Source organism: Tachypleus tridentatus, chromosome 8 (genome assembly GCF_004210375.1).
Source record: "Tachypleus tridentatus isolate NWPU-2018 chromosome 8, ASM421037v1, whole genome shotgun sequence".
Taxonomy (NCBI): Eukaryota; Metazoa; Arthropoda; class Merostomata; order Xiphosura; family Limulidae; genus Tachypleus; species Tachypleus tridentatus.
The window spans coordinates 11,362,429-11,376,428 of NC_134832.1; the positions used below are offsets into that span (position 1 = coordinate 11,362,429).

The 14,000-nt window shown below is 33.4% G+C and overlaps 1 protein-coding gene across 1 annotated transcript; it reads left to right on the forward strand.

Annotated features, from left to right (window-relative positions):
- Positions 1-206: 206 nt before the first annotated feature.
- LOC143223869 (uncharacterized) lies at positions 207-1,817 on the forward strand. Its single transcript, XM_076452345.1, has 3 exons — positions 207-227; positions 1,422-1,531; positions 1,679-1,817. Exons 1-3 carry the CDS (start codon positions 207-209, stop codon positions 1,815-1,817), a joined length of 270 nt encoding a protein of 89 aa, XP_076308460.1.
- Positions 1,818-14,000: the final 12,183 nt, after the last annotated feature.

The window sequence follows — 14,000 nt, forward strand, 5'->3', positions numbered from 1 at the left end:
GTTGTTGTAAAACGATTTTACGTAAATTCGTCTGTAATGACATTTTTCTGAAGTAGATCTGATTACAAAAATGTTATGGTGAGAAAATAATAAAGAGTCAAGAATGTGTTTTTACTGTTATGCTAAGCCAATATAAAATACAAATAACATGTTTTGTGTTTACTTTATAGGAAAGGCAATTAAGTATAAACTACAATACTGTTGTCATGGTACCCAGCGGCAGAACGGTATGTGGTGGGCAGAGCACAGATAGCTTATTGTGCTGCTTTGTGCTTAACTTCAGACAAACAAAATGATGTCATGTTGAGACACGTTAACCCACATCACTCTCTAGCGAAAAAAATTATCTAACTCTCAAGTCTCAGCATAATTTGCATATTGTGTAATAGTTATGTAACTCTCAAGTGGCATCCTTTGATCTCTATTCACCTGACAACTCTTCACTGAGGTGGCATTCTTTTGGCACAGGGATAGTGCACTAATTACTCAGGTGTATTCATAGTATTCCATTGCATTGGTAAAGAGCTCGAACTTCTTTACATTGAAGTTACATACATCAGTTACATTTGAATAGAGCGAGGTGTTTTTTGTTTTTTATCAGGGACTTTATTTCAGCCTTTTTCGTTATCTGATGTGTTTTAAATTTTACTGTAGATGCCAGAAACTTTCATATTTAGCCATACTCTGGGAGAAGATATGTTTTAATTCTCTTTTTCGTCTATCCTTCGTCAGTCAAAGTAACATACGGTTGTCTTTCCAACCTTAAGTGATTGATCTACCTCCTTCTTTCTTCTTTTAGACTGCTGAAAGGATGAATGGTCCTCCTTGCATGACTGCTGCTGTTTTATACACTCTCTAGACTTATGTGACTCACACTGTCTGTTTCGCTATTGCCCACATCTTAATCTTCATATTATTTCCAAGAATCAGTCTAGGTTGTTTTCTATGTTGAATATATACAATGAAAATCGTAATAATGTAATATTGTACATCTTGAAACACTTCTGATATTTTCATGCCCAACCTGAGATTGCCTTGGGAGTGCCTCTGAAACAATTTAGATTTACCGAAATCATACAGTATTTTCATGTGTTGAACGAGGGTATTTTAACATTTAAATAAATTCATACATATAAATTTATTGTGAACACTATTTTCTGAATTATTATTGTTGCATTGTTATAGTAATGTATAATGCAATGTTGGTGCTATTTAAATAAAAGAATCTAAATTAACTATGTTATTGTTTTAAAAGCACAAAAGTTAAGAACTGGAACATATCATAATTTTAAGAATTTCAAGATGCAAATGTTAAGAAATATAATATTAACAACCTACTACGATATATTTAAAGCTAAACATCGTGAAAGATAATGTTTAGGTTTATTACAATATTTATTTGATCATGTATTAAATGTTAGATTTCCACTGCAGCAGATTTTCAAAACAGACATAATTTTTCAAATTCTATTGGGGCAATAGCTGGAAAATACAACTTGATGCAAGCTCCACCTAATTTATCATGGGTGTGGTTGATCGAATATACATATTGCTTCATTGTAATTCATGTAGTATTCTATAGCTGAAATAGCGACAGAAGAATTTTCGCTAACTTTCTTCTTAAAAGAGCTTTGTAAAAGAAAAAGATCCATGTTCCTTATGACATGACATTGCATAGTGCACCTGAAATCGGTGCCTTCCCTCACGTGATAGTTGGTGATAAAGCATTTTCTTTGAAGACCTATTTGTTGAGACCCACATACAGGCAATATTTTAGAAGGAAGATGAAGGTTTACTATAAACACTTACATCTATGAAATTCAAATCGAGTTATTAAAGGAATATATGTGTTTTACAGCTTCCTATAGAAAACGAATAAAATATTGATGTGTATGAATCCATCAGGGAAGCAAGCAACAACAATGAAGCTCTGCAGAGCTTATGTATGGATAGAAATCATGCCTCAAATGATGCTAATTAAGTGAGACATCATTCAAAGATTATTTAAAGCTGGTGAAGTCAACTGGTAAATAAGTACATGTTTTATATTTAGAATCGAGGAATTAATTACATGAAACATGTATGTCAGTAGTATGACCAATAAGAAACTTGAACCATTTGCTATTAATTTAACACCTATCACACAAAATTGCCGGCTATCGTTTAGTATTTAGTCTAAGATAGTCCACAAGACGAGCATTCTGGAAAATAGTAATTTAGAGTTATTTTGATAAAACTCAATGAATGAAGCTAGGTAGAACTTCTAAAATAAAAATATGACATGATGAAATCAATGCGGACTATATTATCGTGATACCACACGGGGCATTACACTATCCTTCTTATATTTACTCTTAATCACAGAAATTACATTTTAACTTTAAAAATCGCTGTGAAAACTGTGTTGTAATGCCTTTTGAATCTGCTTCAATTTTAACACTGTATTATTGGGATTTACTGTACTATCAGTTTCAAAAAATATTAAAACTAATGATTTCTTATATATAATTAATATATAACGAAGCTAACGACACCATCATGTCCATTTTTTTTGTTCTTTTTGTTTCTGGGCTGTCAAATCGCCTAGGATATCTTCGAATAAGTAAGTCCCTCATCTGACTTAGGCCGCGGTTTAGTTCAATCGCTGAACTTAACCCATCATATTCACAATCACATCTAGAACATTTCAAAAACATTTCATTGGTATATAGTTTTACTTTACAAAAGTTCTCTATACTGGTTTACGTAGGCCACAAAAACGTTTTGTTTTCGTCTAATCCAAACAATCCAAACCTAATTACTTATTTTCTTGAATTCACATGACGATATTGGACCGGCTCATATGGCAGGTATTAATAATAAAAAACATAAGCACGTACGTAGAATGATTAGTCAAGGCTGTAAATAAAGATTATATATATTTATGTATACTTTGTTTGTGTGTCAACCCTTTTTTTAACATGCGTCGTTTCACCTGCGTAACCGAAATGTCATATTTGAATCCATTATAATATATTTATGTCATTAAACATTATATACTGGAGCATTATATTATAATTATCCAATTTATATTTGCACTGTAGAAATCCCTTAAAAATACAGTAAGCTATTTAGTTAAAACCATATTCTATTGCACTTAAAAATGATTAAGAACGAATATTTTTTTTATATTTAACATGTTTAGGTTAAATCCTTTAGTGTTTCGGACGTCTTGCTTCTCTTTTATTGCTGACGGATGATATCGTAAAATTGAGGAAAATTGTCCACCTCGTAGACCAGCCTTTCGTTTACTTCTTCTGACTATTCATGGTGCAGATAACATTACACAGCAACACTGAATTGATTGATATAGGTTAATATTTGCCCTTTGGTATGTTTAAAAATCGCTCTGGTTTCTATCCCGCACGGTTTTTGGCCTCATTAATTTTCCGTTTCAAGCTCACTGTTATTGCACCTATTCAAATTAATATATTTTTTAATCGTCTAGTTTTCCATTGCATCTCTTCATAGAAATCTGTCCTTCAGTCATAATATTATGTGGCATTAAAAGTTGGAATATCTGTTAAAATGCAATATACCATTGCATATTTTAATTTGTATTATGAAGAAGAACATACACATTTTTGAAATTTATTTCAAACAAGGTTTGCTCTAGATATTCGCAGCAAATTTTTCACAATTTTTAATAATTCAATAATGAATTAACAGTAGGAGTTACTTTATGTTGAAAACAACATTATTGCACAATTCATATGTATCAAGTAAGTTTTTTTCACAAATACATATTCTGAAAAAAATCTTGTAAAGAAGAAATTGATGTCTCTGTTTTGACGTAGTTTTTCAAAACAAGAATACAGTTCATCAGCATTTTTATTCGTATCGAAGTGAAGACTAACGAATATTAATTACTTTTAGTTAGATAGACAAATAAAAAAAATACTTTCTAAATATTTCAAACTATTTTGTTTTGTAAAATTCTAAAATAATTGTACTAGGGCTGTAAGCAAGATATGACACGGATGCAAAGAAAAATTATCTTGTTTATAATAGAAAAGAAAACACGAATTTTAAACTTGCATTTCATCTATTAAGAAAAGAGAAACACGAAAACATAAATATAAAACTTAGTTTGCTTTTTTAAAGATATAATGTTTCTAGAGAGTACAATTGAGTACTATTACTTTCCCCTTTTACATTGGAAATGTTTACTTCACTTTCTATTATAGGTTGTTTATTGCTAAGCATAAGACTGTACAAAGGGCCATCTGTGCTTTGCCCACCATGAGTATTAAAACCCTGTTTCTAGAAGTATAACTGTGCAACTGGGGCCCTATATTATAGAAAAATATCTGCTGTATGATTATAACCGGTGTTCGATGAAGAACTAATTAACACATCAATTTATGTTTTTGATACTTAATTTGATTGAATCCTTATTTTGAAGTTTTTAAGACATACACTACTGTTTCATTTAAATTTAATACAAGTTTTATAATTAGGGTAGTTTTAAGCGCTACTATTAACTTTAATATTTTTTAGAACCGATAATTTACCACAGGCTTTTTAAGTAGCTGTTTACGAATGATATATTGTGAATTTTAGTGTTTGTAAATTGACATGATATCACTCAAACCTTTTGAATTTTTCTCGTTGTTTTAAGTGTGTTTTGTTACAACAAAACATCTCTTAGTTTGTAGAAAGTTCTAGGTCTCAGTTGGACATTATATATACATACATTAGTTTGTTATAACTTAAAAAAACAAGCCGAAACAAAAATAAATTGAAGGAAAAACACTGCACTAATTGAAAAGATTCCAGGGTACAAGCTATAATGTGGGATTATAAGATCCACCCTAGATTTTGGAGGTTACTGTGAAAGTGGGACCCACATTGCGGTGGGGATACACCGTCTATCATTCTTAACCTCCATTTGCCAGTCTCACATAAGAAATAAAAGAGTAGCAATAGATATAGAAATATAAATTAGGAGAGCGAGATGTGGGTGCTCAAGCCCACAACGCCCCACATCCATATAATTTTTCACTGCCTGCAGACAGTTGTGGGAAGGTGCCTGCTCTCGTAAGTTAAAAAGGAAATTAACTGAAATAAAAATAAGAAAAAGAAAATAAGGTGCTACCATTTGGGGGTAAGTAAGTTGAATACTTGCCATTTGAAGTTAGTATTCCAGCTCCCATTTTTGTGTCTCAAGAATCTATTGTTTCGTACTTCAGAGTTAATATGATTTAAAAGGCAAGTGTTGCTATTTCCCTTAGTTGCTAAAAAGAAAATTTTACTTAAGTTATTGGATGTTAATTCAGGTAAACCGTTCCTTTACTATAGATAGTTGAAACAAAATTATTTCCAATAGAGTTTACCAAATAAAGGTTAAACTCATACATAAAAGGAAAGCAGATATACACAGACCATGATAAATTGACTACTGTGTTACTACTTGATAACTTCCCATAAAATTCTTGATGACATCACGTTCACCCCCAAATCAGGCACTAAACTGAAATAACTATTAAATAAAAATTGCATAGAAACACACAATTCCATTTATAAAATTATATGCAATAACTGTCACGAATTTTATTTCGGAAAAACAGATAGAAAATTGATAAACAGATTCACTGAATGTAACAACAAAAACTCCCATATTTATCACAAGTGCAGCTTAAAAAAACAGTATATTGATACGAAACACTGTAATTATAAACAAAAAACCTAATATCAATAAACTCAAAATAGAAGAAATGATCTTAAAGGAAAAAATAGTCCTACCATAAATCAACACCCCGAATACCAAGTAACCTGTATTAGACTGTGACGCAATATCTGATCAAGTAACCTCTTTGTTCTATGCTGTATATATATTCGTGTATCTCTTTAAACTACTTGTGGCTGAGAATGACAAAACGTTGTCGAAAACTCGTACATTTATAATACATTTCTCCATTATCTGGTAAAGTCGTCTCCAAACTTGTATTATCACTTACTTTTTGGATATGAAAATATTTTGAGTATGAATGATTTAGTTTATTGTGAGAAAATGTCCTCTTTGGGACTACGTACTGTACTTGCAAAATAATAAAATGTATGTATAGTTATATTAAAAAACCCAACATTCTCACCAAATAGTGACTGAGCCGTAAGTGTGAAGGCTTGTAACACTAAAAACCGGGTTTCGAATACAGAGATGAACACAATACATATAGTCCATTGCGCAGAATTGTGCTTGACAACAAATAAATAAACCATAAATTCCATTTGTTTCATATTGCAGTTAGTGTGTTATGTGTGTAAATTTTGAATATCTGCTTATAAAGCAACACGAAACAGCTTGTAAATTAAATTAGTGTATAAATGTGATGCATGCTATTTAGAGCTTAAGTGTTTTGGGTTAATATGAAAAACAGACTTACGAGTAGAGTACTGTGATAAAATGTTAGAACAAGAGATTTTTTTCATTTTAAGGGGCGAATTCTTCCATGCCATTACAGAATATAAATTTCAACACTATGATAATCCTTCACTGATCCCAGTTGACAAATGAATGAGCCAAGGAGAGAATGCTTATCATTCTTTGTACCAATGGCATGTTATAAGGGTTCTGTTTGAATTAACATACTGATCAAATTTAGAGTTTGAAACAACTCTCATGGTACTCCATGCAGTATCTTAATTATATCGAAAAAGCTAGCAAGGAGCTAGTCTATGGTACAGGTGTATAATAGGAGATATGATTTAATAACACTCCACAAATAAACCTTGATAGAAAAAGTAGTATTTTACACTATATATTAAGTTTTGTTGTTACGTCATGGCACCAAAAGTGTAGAGAATTGTTAATAGAGCAGATATTTCGCATAAAAGCTTTACGTGATGCTGGTTGGGCTCGCTGACAAATTGCTGCAGTCTTGAAATGCTCCCCGCACACTGTCAAGTACATCCCAGATCATTAAACCAATACAGGTAAAGTTGCAAATGGGATTGTTTGTTTGTTTGTGAATTTCGCGCAAAGCTACATGAGGGCAATCTACGCTAGCCGTTCCTAATTTAGCAGTGTAAGACTAGAATTCATGGAAGGCAACTAGTCATCACTATGTAGTCACTAGATAGTCATCACTACCTACTTCCAACTCTTAAGCTACTCTTTTACCAATGAATAGTGGGATTGACCGTACATTATAACGTTCCTACTGCTAAAAGGGCGAGCATGTTTGGTGTGACTGAGATTCGAACCAACGACTCTTAGATTAAGCGCTCTAGCCATCTAGACATGCCAGGCCGTTGAAACTAGGACAAAAAGAGGTAGAACGCGTTAATTCGATAATACTTTTGTTAAATATCTTCATTTATGGAACCTTCGGCAGAGAAGAAATACTACTACTGACTTCAAGCATGATATGAACTATCATGTACCAAATAAAAAATAAGTGTCCAATCTACAGTATCAAGAAGACAACGAGTATGGAATATTTTGTGGTGTAACAGTTAAAAACCTTTATCTCGATCTACAAATATTGTCAAGAGATTGAAAATTTCCAAAAAGTACAAAAAACTGGACTATTGGTTCTTGGAAAATGGTGTTATGGACGGAGGATCTCAAATTTCTAATATTTGGTTCAAAACTTAGGTTGTACATCTGGCGGAAGAAAGGTGGAGGTGAAAGATACTTACCTCAGTGCATAGTACCTACCATGAAGCATGGGAGAGGCAGTGTGATGGTTTGGAGGTGTTTCTCTGCTGAGGCGACAGGAGATATTTGCAAAATAGATGGAATAATGGACCAATGCAAGTGCTACCAGATAATGATCCGTCATAGTGAAATCAGTGGTTTGAACAAAATTTGTAAATGATTCCACTAGCAAGAATATAATGATCTAAAACTCTCATCCAACCTGTACAGAAATTACTTAGCTAAGAAAGAAGCTGCTGGAGTTATTCAAATGATACAATAGCCTCCACAAAGTCTTGATCTCAACCCAGTTGAGTAGATGTTAAAGAATGCATATCTGTCCAATTCTACAATTCACAATCAATGCAAAAGGTATGAAGGCAAGTCATGTCTGCCATAGCTCTAGCCACATTAAACAAAAGGAGCTTTTTATTTTCCAATAAATATTGTCAGAAAAAGGGTGATATACCAAGGTTCTGTATGGAATTATAGCAAGTGAAGTGGATGACATGCACTGATAAATTTCCGTTGTTATAGATAGACAAGCATTTGAAATGTTGGAAGATGTCTTTTGTTTCAAAACATGAGGCTTTTTTTTCAGGTATTGGAAAGTTGAATTGCACAAGCACACCTTCACGTAACTTGCATAAGTGTTTTCTTATGTCATTCAGCCTTTGTATGTACCTGCCATCCTCAGAGGGTTGTAGTTATAGAGATGTTTCATTTGTATGGATGGTAATTTGATGTTTGTTTGAAGTTTTTATATTATATTATTTATTTATTTTCTATCTAATTATCTAATTTATTCTTTTGTTTAATCTTCTTTTTTCATTCTATTTTTATAATTTTTAGAAAAGATTCTACTTCGACGTAACTAGTAGTGAAAATAGAATTTCAAAAACTTTTCTAAATACACACGTCACGATGGCGCTCGAGTTTATTCGTCTCTTTTCCTCTGAAGGGGTTGTCTCGATGAAACAAAAAATCAAGCCAGTCAATAATTAAATATATAAATTTTTTTTTCACCTATGTATTATTTATAATAGTTTATTAAACCACGAGTGGGGCGAAGAGAGATCGACCGATTTTTTGAACACACCTGGTATTTCTAAACTTAAATACCCAATAAGGAATGATGATGATAATCAATGCAAGTTGATTAGGGCGAAGAGGAGCAGTTTAGTTCTGACAACCTTTTCACAATATCTGCCATGGTAAAACCAAAACGTGTAAGGAGACTTGAACACAAAAGATAGAAGGCGTTCAAAACGTCGTCAATTTTACCCAAGCTGATGATGATAATTAATGCAAGTTGATTAGGGCGAAAAGGAGCAGTTCATTTCTGACAACATTTTCACAATATCTGCCACGATAAAACTAAAACGTGTAAGGGGACTTGAACACAAAAGATAAAGACGTTCAAAACGTCGTCAATTTTACCCAAGCTGCTTTAGTAGATTAGTTCTACAAAATTTCCTCTATCAGTGTCGCTCCGAATAAGACAGTTTCAGACCCTTTCCCCATTCTTTGTACAATTTCATTTTTTTTACAAGACTAACGCTAACATTCGACGTGTCACTGGCAAGTACTCTTAAAAATTACAGAATTCTTGAGACTTTCATGTTTCAATCATAAGTGAGAACTGAAGTAATTGCAAATAAGAAATTCTTAAGTCTTATTTATGTAGATATAAAACTGAAATCATATTACAGTAGTTTTCCTAAGAGTAATAATTTGATTTTATATGCGTTATTTTAAATACGAAACCTGTTTCTGTTATGCATGAAATAATAAGGTGATTTATAACACAAGATAACTTAATTAGAAATGGATACAAAAATACCATTGTCAAGTTTTGAATCTGTAGTGTATGTTGCTCATTCTGCAGCATTAATTGTAAAATATGAGTATACAACCTTTAAATACTGGCACATTTCAAGAAAAATATATTCGGTGTTAAGGATTGACATTTATGTTGAGGGTGGTTTGTTTGTTTGTTTGAACTTCGCACAAAGCTACACGAAGGCTATCTGCGCTTGCCGTCCCTAATTTAGCAGTGTAAGATTAGAGGGAAGGCAACTAGTCATCATCACCATCTTCCGCACATTATAACGTCCCCACAGATGAAAGGAGCAACATGTTCGGTGTGACGAGGATTCGCACCCACGACCCTCGAATTGTGGGTCTAGTGCCTTAACCATCTGGCCATGCCGGGCCTAGTGAGAGTGGACAAGAGCCATATAACTTATAATTTGTTATACAGTTATTCAAAAATCACTCTGTATTTAATCCTGAATATTGAAGGTTACGAGACAATACATATCAAAATTCATGCCATGTATGATGAAATATGTTTCTGCATACCAGTTTCAGTATGATAAAGGCTTTAAATGTTCCTGTGATAAATAACCGAGAAATATTCTGTACCTTAGTCTGAACTTTAAAATAAATATAACGAAGAATGCTACATTTTAAGCTTACATGATAAGTATACTTCAGTCTAGGTTTTATAAGAGTTGAATTAAACGAAGTTGTGCTTAAAATTTTCATGATGTATAATTAAAACTGATCATATAACCCAATGTCGACATTATAATTATTAAAATAGTCAATTCTACGTGTATAGTTTGTCAACATACGAATAAAAATTATCTTATAATTCGCTCTGAAAGTTTAATGACGAAAAAGCTCATTGAATGCTGACAGTGATATGATGTAGGATAGTCTAATATCTGCGGCTTCTCCATTACATATATTGAAATACAATCATAGTCATAGCTTTATTGGGAAAACTTTAAAAGTATATCGTTTTTTTAAATAATATTCATAAAACTGGTTTTTGTTAAGACATTTTTAATAGATAATTTATACTTTATTAGCGTTTAATTAACTATATATAGTCACTGCTTTTAGAGAGTTATGTAAAATAGTTAATTTATTTTGGTATAATAAAAATACCAGTTTCCTTTACTCATCCTAGTTCTTAGTAAGTGCCAATACAGCTTTTATTCTGATTACGGATATCCGAAGGTCTCAGTCTATAAGTGGTACAATTTACAAACAAATTGGTATATCAACATATACTTTCAAAAAAAGAAACGCAAAAGGTAAAATATGAGACAAATTGTTAACAAGTTTATTCCGGGTAGTTCTGTATGACATGTGTGAAACTTTGCACATTCACTGCTGAACATCCAAAGTCTGCAAAGGCGAAGTCCACGCTCACTAGGTGAAGTTTAACGTCAACTAGTATTTAGGCTAATTTCATAGTGTTCACATTTTCCCTATTAAATGTTAAAAAGGGTTTTAATTTTCATTTTCCCTTTTCTTATTTTCATCTTTCGAAGCTCGACTCCAATAAGTGGTTGAGTCTAACAACGCAAAATGTACATTTTTTCTTTATATTCATTGGCCTTAAGATTTTGGCCAGCAGTGTATAAGTGTGCATTACAAAGATCTGTTCATACATTTAAGCGTAATATATGTGTATTTGCAGCAAAGTCTTTTCTATCCGTTACTGAGGCTTGCGATAGTGTACGCTTATTCACATAATCATAATATGTGTACATGTATTATAAGAAAGCCTGAAAGATTTTGTCTAAAGCATTTTTTTACACTTATCAGAGTGTTCTGTAGTATAGGTAAATATACTCTTCAGAAAAAGAAACGCAAAAGGCAAAATATGAGATAAATTGTTAACAAGTTTATTCCGGGTAGTTCTGTATGACATGTGTGAAACTTTGCACATTCACTGCTGAACATCCAAAGTCTGCAAAGGCGAAGTCCACGCTCACTAGGTGAAGTTTAACGTCACTCAACGTCAATAACGAGTATGCCCCCCGTAAGCATCAATAACTGCTTGGCATCTCCTGCCCAGGGAAGCGATGAGATGACGAATCACATCCTGTGGAATGGCTGTCCACTCAGCCTGCAAAGCTGCTGCAAGCTGAGATAGAGTCTACAGTTGAGGTTGTCGCCGTCGCAGACGTCGGTTCAACTCGTCCCAAAGATGTTCGATGGGGTTTTAATCTGGTGATCTGGAGGGCCAGAGAAGAACGTTGATGTTGTGGTGTCTCAAAAAGACAGTGGTGAGTCGGGCTGTGTGAGGACGGGCGTTGTCATGTTGAAAAACGTCGTTGACGTTCACCATGATGGGTTGCACATGGGACCTAAGAATCTCGTAGACAGTTGCGTACGGTCTGATCGGAAATCCTACGTAGCCCTGGTATGGTTGAGGCAGTAGACGTCGCAGTGGTGGTCCTATCCTGAAGGTGACGTAACTGGATATTGCGATCTTGTGCGGGCGTGGTCACACGAGGACTGCCAGATCGTGGATGGTCACTAGTTAATCCATGTTGTTGGTGACGATTCCATAGCCTTGTGATGGTGCTTGGGTGGACATTCGAAGCTCTGTCAACATCTGATCGAGATTCGCCTGCTTCCAAGCGACCAATGGCGTTGTTGCGTTGTGCTTCAGTCAGTCTTGGCGTAACTGTATTGCGTGTCGGTGGCTGAACACTGAGCTATGGAAACCGAGAACCCGTCACTTTTATAGGGATTTTGCACATGTTGCACTTGCAGAACATGCATATCTCTCAAAAAATTTATTGGACGCGCATGCGTTTTGGCGAAAAATCCGATGTTTTCCTCCGTTTTCAAAGTGCACAACTTTTATTGCCATTTGGGTCTGACAATCAGTGCCTTAACACGTGTAACATCACATACTCTGAGCTTGTAACGTTATTACATATATTTCTCTTTAAAATAACAAAAATATCCCTTTTGCGTTTCTTGTTTTGGAGTATATTTTTCTATGAAGTTGACAAACAACTTTAGATAAATATTTATTTATTCTACCTGACATATTATTTTGGGTTACTATAATTTACAATCATTTTTATAACCCGTGACGTTCATAGACCCTTGAAAAAGGCGTAAGCCGAAATGTCTGGTAGAATAGGCAAACATCTATCTAAAGTCGCTTGTCGTCTTTAACGAAAATGGTTTCCGTCCTTCAGTCACCACTGAGAGTTTTAAAAATTGTATAACAATGATAAATCAGTATTGCATAAAATAATAAACAAATAACACACAACGTTAAAATCAATACGTAAATAAAAGCATTTCTAAAATGTGGATTCTGCATATTTACTACGTCATCATCAGAAGTGAATTTGAAAGACATAAGCTTTTATTTTTAGCTAGATCATGTGACTTTATCCAGTGTTGTTCTAAAAATTAAAATAAAAGTGAAATGTTTTTTTTTTATAGATTTCTGACCTTTACAAGTGAGCTCTTATATACTATTTTCTTATCTTCTAGAAAGCTAATTGCTGTGATGTAAGTTTGTGGTTACTGTTTTTTCTAAGCTATTTTTTAAACTTTGTACCATGACCTGGAGTGCCATTTATTGCTTGTTGATAAGTAATTATAGCTGACAGGGCACGTGATATACAGCACTGTGCAAAAGTGTTAGAACAAGAGAATATTTTGTCATTTTATTCCATTTTATGGGGCTAGTTATTTCAAGCAATTACAGAATGTACACTCAACTCTATAGTAATTTTTCATTTATCCCTGTTGACAATTGAACGAGCCAGGGTGAGAATACTCATCGTTCTTTAGAATTCTCATATACTTGTACCAAGGGCATGCTATAAGGGTACTACTTGAATGAACATACTGATAAAACTTATGGGTCTGAAATAACTGTCATACTACCCCACGCAGTGTCTTAACTATATTGAGCTATATATGGTACCGGTATATGCTAGATAAATAAACACAGATAAAGAAAACAGTGTTTAACACCATATACTAGGTTTTGCTTTCATGGCCCAGCCCCAGAATCGTAAAGAACTGTCAAAAGAGCAGAGTGTTAGCATAACAGTTTTACATAATGCTGGTTGGATTCTTTGACAAACTGCTGCAGATTTGAAATACTCCCCTAACACTGTTAAGAACACTCTGAATCGTGACACCGAAACAGGTAAATTCGGTAATAGAAAAGGAAGAGACATAACACCTAATCTCGATGACACTGAGGTTAAATTTCTTCGTTTAAGAAAATTTAGGACGAAAGAAGAACTACCACTGATCTCTTTCATGAGATAAACGACATTGTATCAAATGACAGAGAAATTTCCGTATGCACAGTGCTGTATTCTTTTTAAATTATATTCATTTATTTAAAAATATATTTTTATGGAATATTATAACGTTCCATAATTAACAAAATACAAAATCTAGCGATCACTTCATCAAAAAGGTGGCCTGATAATTTTAACTTCAATAATAAAATATTAATTTGAGACTTTAG

Coding starts and splice junctions, on each gene's coding strand:
- LOC143223869 (XM_076452345.1), top strand. CDS start 207: ATGGTACCCAGCGGCAGAACG. Junction 228..1,421: donor TGGTACCCAGCGGCAGAACG/GTATGTGGTGGG, acceptor ATTAAATGTTAG/ATTTCCACTGCAGCAGATTT. Junction 1,532..1,678: donor CCTAATTTATCATGGGTGTG/GTTGATCGAATA, acceptor GACATTGCATAG/TGCACCTGAAATCGGTGCCT.